At 40.8% G+C, this 12,695-nt stretch overlaps 1 protein-coding gene across 3 annotated transcripts in view; it reads left to right on the top strand.

Moving 5' to 3' along the window:
• Positions 1 to 12,695, top strand: part of NUP160 (nucleoporin 160) — a 53,079-nt gene that overhangs the window by 33,054 nt on the left and 7,330 nt on the right. Inside the window, exons 26-33 of one of the 3 annotated variants that reach the window (XM_042437235.1) lie at positions 2,218 to 2,314; positions 2,420 to 2,525; positions 3,674 to 3,834; positions 5,240 to 5,300; positions 6,902 to 7,012; positions 7,471 to 7,594; positions 9,619 to 9,720; positions 11,284 to 11,425. In XM_042437235.1, the coding sequence (XP_042293169.1) occupies positions 2,218 to 2,314; positions 2,420 to 2,525; positions 3,674 to 3,834; positions 5,240 to 5,300; positions 6,902 to 7,012; positions 7,471 to 7,594; positions 9,619 to 9,720; positions 11,284 to 11,425 (904 nt within the window). Of the gene's footprint in view, positions 1 to 2,217; positions 2,315 to 2,419; positions 2,526 to 3,673; positions 3,835 to 5,239; positions 5,301 to 6,842; positions 7,013 to 7,470; positions 7,595 to 9,618; positions 9,721 to 11,283; positions 11,426 to 12,695 lie in introns of those variants that run through there. The other 2 variants (XM_042437244.1, XR_006100476.1) reach the window with 2 other exon arrangements.

The raw sequence follows: 12,695 nt of genomic DNA, 5'->3' as shown, positions 1-12,695 counted from the left end.
CCCCAGGTGTTACTCATCCCTCCGCGGTCCTGGCTTGTTGCTGAGGCGTCGAGATGGTTTCAGTCCGAAGGCGGTCTCCCTGTGGCGATGCGCAGCTGCGCAGGTGTCCTCTCCATCCAGGGAGGCGCGCGACAGCGGCAACAGCAACCCGCACAGTTCCTTGGAGGCAGGCACGGGGGTGGGATGGGGAAGGAAGCCAGGCAGGCCGACTATAAGCGCGCCGCTCCCACCAACACACCCTCTCCCCCGCCTTCCCTCAGGTGTTACTCATCCCTCCGCGGTCCTGGCTTGTTGCTGAGGCGTCGAGATGGTTTCAGTCCGAAGGCGGTCTCCCTGTGGCAATGCGCAGCTGCGCAGGTGTCCTCTCCGCCCAGGGAGGCGCCCGACAGCGACAGCAGCAACAGCAACTCGCACAGTTCCTTGGAGGCAGGCACGGGGGTGGGATATAGAATTCCCATTTATGAAAGGGGTTCTCTATTGTGTGTGAATAAAATGTGTTGAAGACTGTATGATGGTCAGAGGGATGTATCTCTGATGGACTGTTGCATTAGATTGTGGGTTAACAGTGCAGCTTTATCATGATTTTGCAGAGGCTTGGCAGCCAGCTGCTACTTCTAGTTGTTATGTACACATTGCAGTTTCTTGGCATATGCAGAGAATTTTGGGAAAGGGATGTCTGTTTTCACCATACATTTGGGTAATAGAGAAGGTTGGAAGCAGCAAAAGAAATTCTTGCCACTTCTGACTTTCACCAGAGCCAGCCTTAAGGAAGTGGTGAGATGAAAAGATGCAAGTAAATGGGAATGAATGCTTGTCTGATATGCCTCAATCTTCTTTGAAGCTTTCTGTAGAGAACTCAGTGGAGCATGGGAGTACTTTTTGTTTCTGGTATTTTGGGAAGGGTGAAGTAGTAGGAAACTAACAGCTCTAATTGGCAATTTGACACTTGTGTTTCTGGACCTCTCTGCATATCTGAAAGCCATCCTTGGCCCTATACAAATGGGCCCTTAGGACGTCTTGGCGATGTGCTAGGGTTGCCTCAGTGCGCCGTTTTCAGACGCCCCACAACCTTAGGACGTCACCGGGACGTCACAGCTGTGCGGCGCCGTATACATGGCATGCACAGCTGTGACGTCACTGCTGTGCGCCGTCCAGATGGGCACGTGCGGCAGGCAGTTTGTGGCAGCGCTAAAAGGAGCCGCTTTTCAGCGCTCCTTTTCTTTCCGCATAGCCGCATCGCACAATTTGGTTGCTGTGGCGCAGTTACACAGAAAAGAGAGGCGGCTCCTGGTCGCCTCTTTCTGGCGGTCTGTATCCCACCCTAGACTATATATTAAAGATAGAACTTTTATATTTGAAGCACAGTCTCAACCATTCAACACATTTCAGTGTTGAACTAATGAAATGTGTTCCTTACTAAATGTAGTGAGGAAATGATGAATGTCCTTGTGCAAATTGGTTCAAATGGTTTCCATCACGTTATCAAGGTAGGGTGAGGTGGCTGTCTCAGGCAGAAGATTCTTTAGAAATATGAAAGAGTAGTGAACTGTTAGCCATTAAATTGATTGAAGTTTTACTGTCAGGGATGAAGAGAGGTGCTTGTAGGATTTTCTGCCCTATGTTCCAAAATATCTCAGTTGGCCTGTTGTACAGCTAGACCTGGGCAAAAAGAGAGAGCCAGCATGGTGTATTGGTTTGACCTTTGGACTATGGCCCTGGAGACCAGGGTTCGATTCCCAGCTCAGCCATGAAATCCACTGGGTGACCTTGGGTAAGTCATATGCTCTCAGCCTCGGGAAGGTGAAAGCAAAGCGCCTCTGAACAAATCTTGTCAAGAAAACATCATAATAGGATCACCTTAGGGTTGTCATAAGTCATAAATGTCAGCAGCATGACAAAAGTAGCAGCAAAATGTCTTGGACTAGTCCTGATAATGACAAATCACTACATGTTGGTAGAAAATGAATTGGCAACACTGTTATAGTATAAAGTGTAGGGAGACCAACCCTCTCACATTTTGTGGTAAGTGTAATACAAATCTTTCTTGGATTTTACAGCTAATCAGTGGCTTATTTCTTGGAGACCAAAAGAACAACTTACACTGTAACATACTTGAACCCTTTTGATTATGAATATTTAGTTATAAAATATATTTGTTTTTCAAACAACTCATTTTATTATAGTGATTGAAAAGAGTTGTTTTTTCTCCATTCGTAGGCAATTGGATTGTTTACGTCAGTTAGTTGTAGTTCTCTGTGAGCGGTCCCAGCTCCAGGATCTTGTGGAGTTCCCATATGTGAATCTTCATAATGAGGTAAATATTGAGTGTTACGGAATGGTGTGAGGTGTGTTTGATGGGAGTAAGGGAAAATTTGAAGACATCTTCATGTGTATCTGATAAGTATTCTCTGTGTTATAGGTCGTGGGAATAATTGAGTATCGTGCTCGGGCAGTAGATTTGATGACCCACAATTACTATGAATTGCTTTATGCTTTCCATGTTTATCGCCATAACTACCGGAAAGGTATGATTGTTTAACGAATTGCCTCAGCTGTTCAGATACATGTTTATGTGGCATTTACTAGATGAAGATTTGCTGTACAGGTCAATTGTAATTTGTGTTTGTTTCTACATTACAGTCACAAACTAAGTTTTGGCGATGGTTTGCAATTCTTGATTGGAGAGTCCAGTCAGCCCTCTGTTTTCGTGGGGATCCGTTCCAGGAAACCCTCCCCCCCCAAAAAAAAAAATTTTAGAAACTCACAGATATTCAAGCCCCAAAGTCTTGAATGGGGGTGCATGCCCACAAGTGGCTGTGGGCACACACCTCATTTTAACCCCCTCCGTTTTCTCCTTGCGAGTAAGCAAGGATTGCAGATCTGAAATCGTGCAAACGGAGGGGCAACTGTAGTTGTAAATCATTGGTTGCCAGTTAGAATGAAACAGCAAGCATGAAAATCTTTTACTTGGTCATGCAATGCTAACATGATGTGTAAGCCAACACCATGAAGAATTAATTTCTGATGTATTGTGAGGGATTTTAAAAATGAGGTTATATTATCAATATAACTATCAATATTAGTTAGCTTTAGTATATAAGAAGATTTCTCTGAGATCAGCTGAGGTGCACTCAGCCTGCTTCAAGCACTGACACTTGTTTGTTGACCTTGCACATAAAGCACAGGCTTCTATCTCTATATCTTTGTTGTTTTTATGTGCTGAGATGATGTGTTAATACTGGACTTAGTCTTCTGGTTTGCCAGTAGATTCTTTTCTCCTGGAAATCCTGGGAACTGTAGCTTTAGTGGCAAAATACTGGGGATCATTTATAAAAATCCTAGCATCCCCACTAAGCTGTTAGACCCAGTTTTTTGAGAAAAGCCAGGATAGTTAGACTGATACAAAGTTGTTGTGCTCTAAGACTCCCAAATATTTTATCATTTGGCCTACATTTACACATAGCAATATCTCCTATCCTAATTTGCAGACATTTTACAAGTGTTGATCCCTGTACCGGCTATTTATATTTGTCTACCAGTCTTAGATTATAGATAAGAGTTCAAATTGAATTATACCCCTTATTTCTACCATGACTGATTCCATCTGACAATGGCACATTTCAGGCTAGGGAAAATGTAGCTATTTTGATGGATTGTTTTATTCTTTCTTTAGCTGGAACGGTTATGTTTGAATATGGAATGCGCCTGGGCAGAGAGGTTCGCACACTTGCTGGACTCCAAAAGCAAGCCAACTGTTATCTTGCAGCTCTTAATTGTTTGCGATTGATTCGCCCTGAATATGCTTGGATAGTACAGCCAGCTTCAGGGGCAGTGGTATGGAACTTCTCTTTTTCCCAAGATTTTTCACTTTGGCTAGAGTTATTGTACGTTCTCCTTTTCCTGGACATGTCTTCTTTTTCAGAACTAAAATTTCTGTCTGGGTAGATTTTTACAATGTCTTCTGCTGCTCTGCTTCCTTCCCATCAGCACTGCCTCCTGACAGCTATCTCACCAGCTGTGTTGAGAGTTCTGCTAGGAGAAGGGATGGAGATCAGCGAGTGTAGTGCTCAGAGAAAAAACGAGAGCTACTTGGGGTTAGCAGAGGAGAAGGGAGAGATAGCTGGAGGGAGAAGGCAAACTGGCCAAGCAAGGTGGCTGAGTTGGGGGCAGTGGAACAGGGCTGCTTGGTGGAGCAGGTGAAGCATCTGAACCAAGAGATGGGGAAGGGAGAAAGGAAAGACAAAATTGTTATCATTTAAATATGAAGGTTAGGAATATTAGCAGTTAGCTTATATAGTAGGTATATTTAAAGTCAGAAGCAGTGAGCCAGTATAGTGTAGTGGCTTGAGTGTTAGACTTTGACATTGGAGACCAGGGTTGGAATCCCCACTCAGCCATCGTAACCAATTAGGTGAGCTTGTGCAAGTCGCACACTCTCAGTCACAGGAAGGCAAAGCCAATCACCTTTGAACAAATCTTGCCAAGAAAACCCCATGATAGGTTTGTCTTAGGGTCATCATAAGACAGAAATTACTTCAAGGTATACAACAACAGATTTAAAGTGAGAGTTGCCATGGCAATTGGTAGTCTTGAAGTAATGATTCCCCCCCCCCCAAAAAAAATATGTTAATGCTGTTACTGGCAGTCTCTCATAAAGGCCAACTAAGATGCTAGCCACAGATGCTGGGGAAATGCTGGGGAAATGTCAGAAACAAACTCTTCTAGAACATGGCCACATAGCCCAAAAAACCCACCAAAAAACAACAGAAACAAAGTTGGAAGGCTGTTCTGCATATGTTAATCCATTTGCATTATCTTACTATTCAGAAGCTTTTAGCGTGGCTTTAGTGGGGGACAAAATGGCAAAGGTAAAATTGAAGATATGCAGACTGTGGATGGTGAGAAATACTAATATGAGGAAGATGATAAGGAAGATGATAAGCTTTCCTTCTGCTGTGGTCTTTGAGAGTCTCATAGATTGTACCATGATTCTGCTTTGGCATCTGCAGACGTAAGCACTAGAATCATATCACATGTTTATGGAGCCACAAATACTTGAATCATAATAGGGCTGACACAAACTGAAGAACTGAGGATACTACTCAACATGTTCATGCAGTGAGATCTTGGGAGGACTATAGACAGTTCTGATCTTGATTACAGAATAGTGACAGAATTGTAGAATCTACAGTTCTCTACACTCACTTCAGTTTAGTGTATTTGCTCTGTCTTTTACTAGTATGAACGTCCAGGAGCGTCCCCTAAAAGAAGCCATGATGGAGAGTGTGCTGTTGCCCCAAGTGAGTATTTGTTTATTCTTCCTCATTTTCAGAGTGATCACATAATTTCCAGATTGTGCCATTTAATTCTGATTGTTTCAGTTAAGTCAGACCTACAGGGTTTCCAGAGTAATTATTTGTATATTTGATTTGATATCTAGATGTACATTTACCCTTTGTCTTTTGTCTTTCTGTGCTCTGATATCTAATCGACATACTTATTGTTTACTCTGTGATCAGAAGTATTTCAGTATGATAGCTAACTAGTTTCCTCTTGATATAAAGTGCATGTTGTACCAGTATGTCTCCTATGGATTAAAATCTGAAATTATAACAATAGTTGTGCAGTGGGAAAAGTTTCCCTGAGCTGCTGTGGGAGTAAAGTGAGTGAGACTTGTGCAAAATCAAGAATTTTTACGGGAAGCCAAAGGGACACAAAAGCCAAGTTAAAAGGGCTTCTGCATTTATTTATTTTTAGTGTAGCATGGCTGTGTAAATTTCCTTCAGTAGTTGTACCTTCTTCTGGTGCTGTAACACTAGCAGAGGAAATATGGTAGGAAAGCCTTACTATGAGAGCCTGCATAATTTAGTGGTTTGAACATTGGGTCATGACTTTAGAGCAGGGTTTGAATCCCTACTCAGCTGTGAAAACCCACTGGGTGACCTTAGGCAAGTCAGAGGAAGGCAAAGCAAATAATTGAATAATTCTTGCCGAGAAAACCCTGTGATATGTTTGCCTCAGGGTCATCATACGTCAGAAATGACTTAAGACACATTACAACAGCAGTGCTTTATCATATTAAAGACTTATTCCCAAAATGTTTAAAGTGGGAATACACATGATTACTTACAGTAATCCACAATGCTGATCCCTTTCTGCTGCTTTCCTATCTCTGAAAGCACCACACCCTCCTTCCTCCTCCCTCAGAAAAACCTTAGTCCTAGTTGTCCCATTAAATCAGTGGGAACTTGGTAAGTCAACACATATGTTCAGTTGGTCTCCTCTAGTTAGGATCAGCAGTTGGATCTCGGCCAGTTTCTGCTGTTACTACTGCTGTTTCAGAATGCCTTCAGGAGAATACTGTGTATGTGGAGTCCCCCAAAGCTCTGCTGTGGAAAATCACTCTGGCACTTTCGGGCACTATAGGAGCTGCTACGGTTGTCACTGGAGTTCTGGGGCAGTTTCAGTAGCCTGTCCTCCCTGAAGGGTTGTAGGGAAACCCTACAGTCTCCCAGCCTGAAGGTATTGCTCAGTTTTTGTTTAGAGAGAAAAGGAGGATACTATTTTTTTATTACCAAACAAAGCTTAATGGTCCTTAGTATAATATGAAATTGGCTAAATGTTGGTTTCAATTTGACTTTAAAAATTAACCTCTCTATTTGAGTATTGGTGCTCAATTTTTTAAAATTTGGGGGATGATTGGAAACATCTGATCTGAGGATATCTACATGATACCTACATGAAATTTTGGGGCTGACTAAAACTGAACTAGTAACACCAGCTCTTTCTTTATTATTTAAGTTCTGAATTTTATCTTTATATTGTTTTGTTTATGCTTTCAGATTCTCAAAAACCGAATGTTGAACTTATCACAGTACATATAAATTATATTTTGATGCAGGGGGAAGTCAGATTGAAATATTAGAGTTACAGGATTTGGAAAGAGAATGTATGTTGGCCCGCATACGACTAACATTGGCACAGCATGATCCATCAACAACTGCTATTACAGGTAAGGTTAGAATGTATATTTGTTGCATTTGAATGCCTTCATGAAAGAATAGGAAACATATTCTGTACGTATGGAATCAGCCCATGAGAAGTAGGTTTTTGTGCCTTGCTTTTGCTAATCCTGTGAGTTGCAATATATAACAGAATTAGGATGTAAGATGTGGCAGGTGCTTGGCACAAAAGGATACTATTTTTATGACATTGCTGTACTGTATACAGGTATGTGCAGCAACAAGATTCTGGGTCCTTATACCCACAATGGGCCTGGTTCCCCCTAGCAGTCAGAAATACAGAGTTTTGTTTTGTTGATAACTGAATGTTGCATTACTCTGTGTCTAAAGTTATGACTGGCTTGGAAGCTGAGAATGATTTTTATTGCTTGAAATGTATAATTACATGTCAGTCTTGTTAACCAGAAAATCTGAACATGTGTTTTCTCCCATCTCATTATCTACCCAGGAAACTCTTCCCCCAAGGAGCTGGTTACCCTGCTGGTACAGGCTGGCCTCTTTGACACAGCCATTTCTCTCTGCCAGACCTACAACCTTTCTTTAAAACCTGTGTTTGAGGGACTTACTTTCAAGTATGTAACAAATTACTGAGTTTCTTCATGTACATGATATGAGTGCTGAATACCAAGAATTGTTTTTATCAAATGTGTTTTCTTTAAAATAAATTTGAAGAATCTGCATAATGTTTCAGTTGAAATCATATAGCCTGACATTAAAACAATTTCTTAGGCTGTAAATAGAGTTTTGCCCTGAGAAAAAGATTGGACTATCAATGAGATATTTCAGCTTAACATTTTTTGTGTATAAATTTAAATGCTTACTTTTGCCACTTCTGCTTTTGAAAGGCTCAAAAATCCTTGGATTGTTTTGCTTAATAATCACTTGTTATAACATTGAACACAAGATCAGAAGATTAAGAATATTGCCAGTACTGATTGTAAGTTTTACTTAAACTACTGTGAGGATTACTTCCATATTCTTGGTATGCAGTGAAAGAGATGTCCTTGATTGGGTTATTGCCTGTTGCCACCCAGGCTAGGCAAGGATAGCATGAGTGAAAAGGGGACTTCATATAGAGTGACTCTTAGCTCCTTAATCCCAGTTCTTCCTTTGCCTTTAACTGGATTAACACTTTCTCTCTTCCCCCCCCCCCCCAACTCTTGTTCTTCCAGTTTTTTTGCAAATTAGTTAATTATGTTTTGTCTTCCTCTTCCCTCTTCTTTCTGTCCCTCTCACCTCACTTGTGTTCCTCCTGACTGACAGCCTTGGGTATTTTAGTGGGGAAGGCTTTGGTAAAATCTACAAGAATCTCCTCCTGCAAACCTCAAAAGCCAGTGATCAAACATATCAAAATTATGAGGAACCACCATGTGGCCCCTACCTCGTCCTCTGCAGGCCATTCAAATCTGCATACCCCCCATCACTGCATCTGAAGCTTCTGCCACAGGGACTGACCTGCCAGTATTGTCTTATTGCCTTGTTGACTCCTGATGTCAAGGCTCTGGCTCCTTTTCAACTTCATTGCCTCCCTCATGTCTACTCTAGCAATGCTCAGGGACTTGAAGAAATCATGGAGAGGGTCATCATAGAGTTGGATACGCACAATGTACAGATTGAAGCTTAATCCCAAAAAGTCAGAGGTGCTCCTAGTAAGTCCAGGCTATCTGAAGAAGTATATTTCTCTATATGGGTTTAGGTGCTCTAAAATGGGGAGGCTCTTCTCTCAGTCCAACCACCTTCCCATGTTTGTTGGGAATAAGCGAGAGGGCCTATTTTTGTATACGTTTTGATTTAAATTGGTTTTACAAGTTTGTAAGCAGCCTCAAATCCTAGTATTGGGGGAAAGGTGGAATATAATAAGAATGAGAATACCAGCCTTTCCTCAAAATATGTCTATGAGCTCCAAAAGGGATGGGAATTTCCATTGTTTAAGTAAAAACGTAAGTCTAGAATGGAATAATTAATAGATAAGATGACAAATATCTTAAAAGTAATTTCTAGGGAACATGAATGATAAGGTAGTACACTGGTACCCCGGGTTACGAAATTAATTCGTTCCGCCGCCGCTTTCGTAACCCGGGATACTTCGTAAGCCGAATAGCCCATAGGCGCTAATGGGGAAAAAGCCGCGGCTCCGCCGCGGCTCCATTGAAAATAGCGCCGAGGTTTTTTCGTAACCCGAAAAAACCTTCGTAAGCCGAAACAATAAATCCCTATGGGATTTATTCGTATCCCGAAAATTTTGTAACCTGGGTATTTCGTAACCCGGGGGACCAGTGTATTTTCATCATGCTTGCCCACTTGGGGAACAGGATACTGGGCCTGGTAGGCTTTGGGGCCAGGCCAACCATGCTCTTCCTTTGTTCATAAAATCTGTGTTCAAATCTTTCCTCGGGAAGCCTTGTCCATATTACCATTTCTACAGATTGTTGTGAAATTAAAATGGGATAACACTATTTATTAATATCTCTGGTGAAACAAAATAAAAAATGATTTCTTTTATTTAAAATAACAATATTTATTTCTTATCTGCTTCTCATGTTGAAAAAGGTGAAGTTAATATTTTAAATTATATGATTGGTTGTCCATGTTTCAGATGTATTAAACTTCAGTTTGGAGGGGAAGCAGCTTTGACAGAAGCCTGGGACTGGCTAGCTGCAAATCAGTTCTCTTCAGTCATCACAACGAAAGAAACCAGGTAATGTGGTGTGTTTTGCAGGGAAATAAGCTAGTATTTGTCAGCTGATATAGAAGTGAAGGTTTCTTGCTGATAAAATATAAAACTCGCATTAAGGATTGTGTCCTTTCATAATAATATGTGATTTCCCTGCCTGTGAATCCTGCATACATTTTTTGTGTCATCACCCACAATAGATAAGTGTGATTTCATCCTCTATTTTTACTCTGTAAATAATGGATGATGGTATAACTGTAAATCGTAAATGCGGTTTGGCTTTTATTTTTCAAAGGTTCCATAAAAAAATGAAAATGGGGGGGGGGGGTTAGATGAGGTGAACTGAAAATTAAAATGACAAAAAACGGGAAATTAAAAGAGAGAGAAGAAACAAGGTGAAGGGTAGAGGAGACACCAGGTTTATCACAACAAAATGAGAGTAAAGATGCAGCAGTGGCCAGTGGGATATAGTGGTTAGACTGCTGGAACTTGGGAGGTGGTACTTTACTGTATCATGAAAAATATTGGCTAACCTTGGGCATTCGTTCTCTTTTCTTATGCCTTATCTCACAAGGTCATTGTATGGATAAAGTGTGCTAGAATGTACACTGCCTTGATCTCATTGGAAGAAATGTTACTAATAAAATTAATATGACACTAGGTTCTTAAGTCAAAGCTAATGAACAAGGATACTTATTCAGCAGTAGCTGTCCTGGGCCATACAGCAAAATAAAACAAAATAAAACAAAATGTACAAAGAAGTGATGCCTTTATTGGCCAGCCAGAATGCCCAAAACTCATAATGCAAGCTTTCGAAGGTCCACTGGCTTCTTTATCAGGCAAAAGATGTTTAAAAACCAAAGAGGAGGAAGAAGAAAGAATAACTGTGCTGTAGTTAATGGGCCTACAGTGAACAAGGAAAACAGGAAAAAATTAGGTCAAGACATAACTAAAAACTGAGGTTAAAAAAAAGATGAATCCATTAGCATGCTGAAGTAATATGTAGACCCAAGTACACTATTATAGAACTGTTGTGGATTGGCTGTCAGGATAGTAGGGCTCTTCCTCTGTGCCATTACATTAGCTTATCCTGTGAAGGACTTCTAGAAGAGGCATGTTCAGTCCTAAGTGATGGATGGCTAATAGTTGTGGGATTTACAGATCCCAGCAAAAATGTGACTAGTGAAGCCTCTTCTTTTCCTTGTTGGACGCCTATATAAAATAATTGTAAAGATGGTTAAGACTTAGAGATGTATCAAAATTGCTGGGGAACTTTAAAAGTAAAGGAAAAATAAAGAGCTGGAATTTGGAACATGTAATATAGACACTAAAAAAACTGAAAATGGGATTTATATTTATTTATTTGTACATTTCTCACTAGATGCTTGAGTTCCATCACATAATAGCAGTTAGCTCCTTCAAAGAGACCAAGCAAAACACATGTAACAGAATAGAAGAGTAGACATTCCACTGTAAAGAATGCATAGACTGGTCTAGGGAGATTTCCACTGGCAGCAGAAATGTGTATGCATCTGTCTGTGTATATGTAGCTGGCATGTAATACAAAATACTCTAATTGTGTTGTAGTGCAACAGATGAAGCATGGCGCCTCTTATCCTCCTATCTGGAAAGATACAAATGTCCAAACAGCCCATATCATCATTGTGTAATCAGCAAGTTGCTGTCTCATGGGGTTCCACTTCCTAACTGGCTTATCAACAGCTACAAAGTAAATGCTTATTTTTTGTGTAAAATTAAGTTATGTTTGTGGGGAAATGGATGACAATGTTGGCTCATTATTGGTTAAATTGCATGTTTCAGTGGTTTTCTCATTATAACTTGACCTCCCAAATTGTTCTTGGTAGTTAAGAATTAGTAAATAAAAAGTGAAGATTTCTATCTTTGGATTACAATGGGACCTCATCATCTGCGGATTTGAGCATGTGTGGATGTCCCAAATGGTGGTGCATGCACGTGGCCAGACTAGCAGCCATGCACATGTTGTGCCACCATTAAGGACAACAGAACTTGAGGTCCTGCATTTTTTCATATCTTCGGGGGTGGGGTATGGAATGGATCCCCTCATGAATACTAAGGTCTGACCATAAATTGCATTTCCTTATGTTACAAATGAAATTAGAACTTTTTACTCCACTTTGTTAGGAAAGCAGTAACAAGTAGGGAAAGTGTTAAATACCTTTCTCCACATTGTTTTGTTCTCCACAAAACTGTTTACAACAAAAATCTTTAAACAATAACTTTAAAAGTTATTTTTAAAATCCAGATTTTAAAAAAAAAAACATGGAGAGTAGTTGACAGGGCTAAAATACATAAAAGGCCTGGAGGAATAAACAGGTCTTGACTCACCTGAGCCACTAGACCATAATCATATCTTGAAATCACTTACGTAGTGCATTGCAGAGTTATATGTGTAATTGTCTAGGTAAGTTGCCTCCAGGAAGGAGCTCTCCTGGGTTGCTAACCTTGCATTTCTGTGGAACATTGTCCCATAGAGGCAGTGCTTCTGATTCCAGACCAGTAATTCTGTCTTCTCCGGATTAAGCCTCAGTTTATTATTCCATCACAGTGTCTGAACAGCAGTTTACATTCTTTATAGCTTCCATGGGACCAGCTAAAAAGAAAAAAAATAAAGCTTTGTGGTAGGAGATGCATGACACAGAATCCCCTAACAGCCTCGGGTAGATGCTAGATAGCATTGGGCGTAGTGGTGGTAAAATTCTCCATATCCAAGGGTTGACCAGTAATTCCCCAAAACTATCATCTGGGAATGTCCAACAACATAGGACAATGAAGTGCCTCTGAATCCCAGACAGACCAGAAGGATGCCATAGTTGATGCTTTCAAAGATCACTGAAATCCTGGAAGATGTAGAACAGGCTGCCTATCTAGCTTCTGCATAGGTCATCCACTAAAAGTGATTTTGTCCCAATAAATACAGGGCTCCCCCGGGTTACGAAATTAATTCGTTCCGCGGCGCC

Source organism: Sceloporus undulatus, chromosome 1, assembly GCF_019175285.1.
Source record: "Sceloporus undulatus isolate JIND9_A2432 ecotype Alabama chromosome 1, SceUnd_v1.1, whole genome shotgun sequence".
Classification (NCBI taxonomy): Eukaryota; Metazoa; Chordata; class Lepidosauria; order Squamata; family Phrynosomatidae; genus Sceloporus; species Sceloporus undulatus.
This window is presented reverse-complemented; position numbering and strand designations above follow the sequence as displayed.